The sequence below is a fragment of the Pteropus alecto genome, unplaced genomic scaffold (genome assembly GCF_000325575.1).
Source record: "Pteropus alecto unplaced genomic scaffold, ASM32557v1 scaffold213, whole genome shotgun sequence".
Taxonomy (NCBI): domain Eukaryota; kingdom Metazoa; phylum Chordata; class Mammalia; order Chiroptera; family Pteropodidae; genus Pteropus; species Pteropus alecto.
The window spans coordinates 3,862,365-3,863,071 of NW_006434829.1; the positions used below are offsets into that span (position 1 = coordinate 3,862,365).

Below are 707 nucleotides of genomic sequence, written 5' to 3' on the forward strand. Positions count from 1 at the left end.
CCGCCCCCCGCCGCAGCCAGTTCCGGCCTCGGCCCCCGCGGCCAACCAATGGCTCCCCAAGTGGCGGTGGTCGCGGCCAGGTCAACCGGCTCCAACCCCGCGATGCAGGCGAGAACAGTCGCTCGCCCTGCCAGTTAGGGCCACGAAGTTCGCCGGACGAGACTACGTGCTTTTGGGATTTTCACTAAAGTAACAGGTCGTTGTGCCGCCTTCAAGATCAATTTTAGGGCGTTTCTGTCAACCCTGACCTCCTGCTCAGTTGCAGCCGATCCCCTTCCCATTCGCGGCTCCGGACAGCCACTCAGCGAATGTCTGTAGGAGTCCCTGTTCAGGACGTTTCCTTCGAGCGGAGCACACCGGTGACGCGTGGTGTCCACGGCCGGCTCCTGCCGCTTGCTCTCCTCTCGGGTCCTGCTCGGTGATTTCTAACACAAGACGAAAACCTACTTTAAATCCGCGAGCTTCTCCCACTGCGTTGCGAATAAAAGCCAAACTTCTGACCTTGGCCAGCACGAGCCCACGGCGTGTGGCCTCTGCTCTCTCCCCCACCGCCTGGCCGGGGCCCCCTTTGCACCTGCCTTCTTTCCAGGGCGGTGTACTGGAACTTGCCGACCCCTCTCTCTCTCCCAGACCTTTTCAAAGCTGGTTCTTTCAGGTCTCGACTCAAATGTCCCCTCCTCTGAGGAGCTGTCCCTGACCTGTAGGGA

General features: G+C 60.8%; 1 protein-coding gene across 1 annotated transcript in view; it reads right to left on the minus strand.

Annotated features, from left to right (window-relative positions):
• Positions 1-296, minus strand: part of ATP6V0A2 (ATPase H+ transporting V0 subunit a2) — a 29,736-nt gene extending 29,440 nt beyond the window's left edge. Inside the window, exon 1 of the mRNA XM_025045525.1 lies at positions 249-296. Coding sequence (XP_024901293.1) covers positions 249-281 — 33 coding nt within the window. The 5' untranslated portion in view covers positions 282-296. The remainder of the gene's footprint in view (positions 1-248) is intronic.
• Between the last annotated feature and the right edge of the window lie 411 nt (positions 297-707).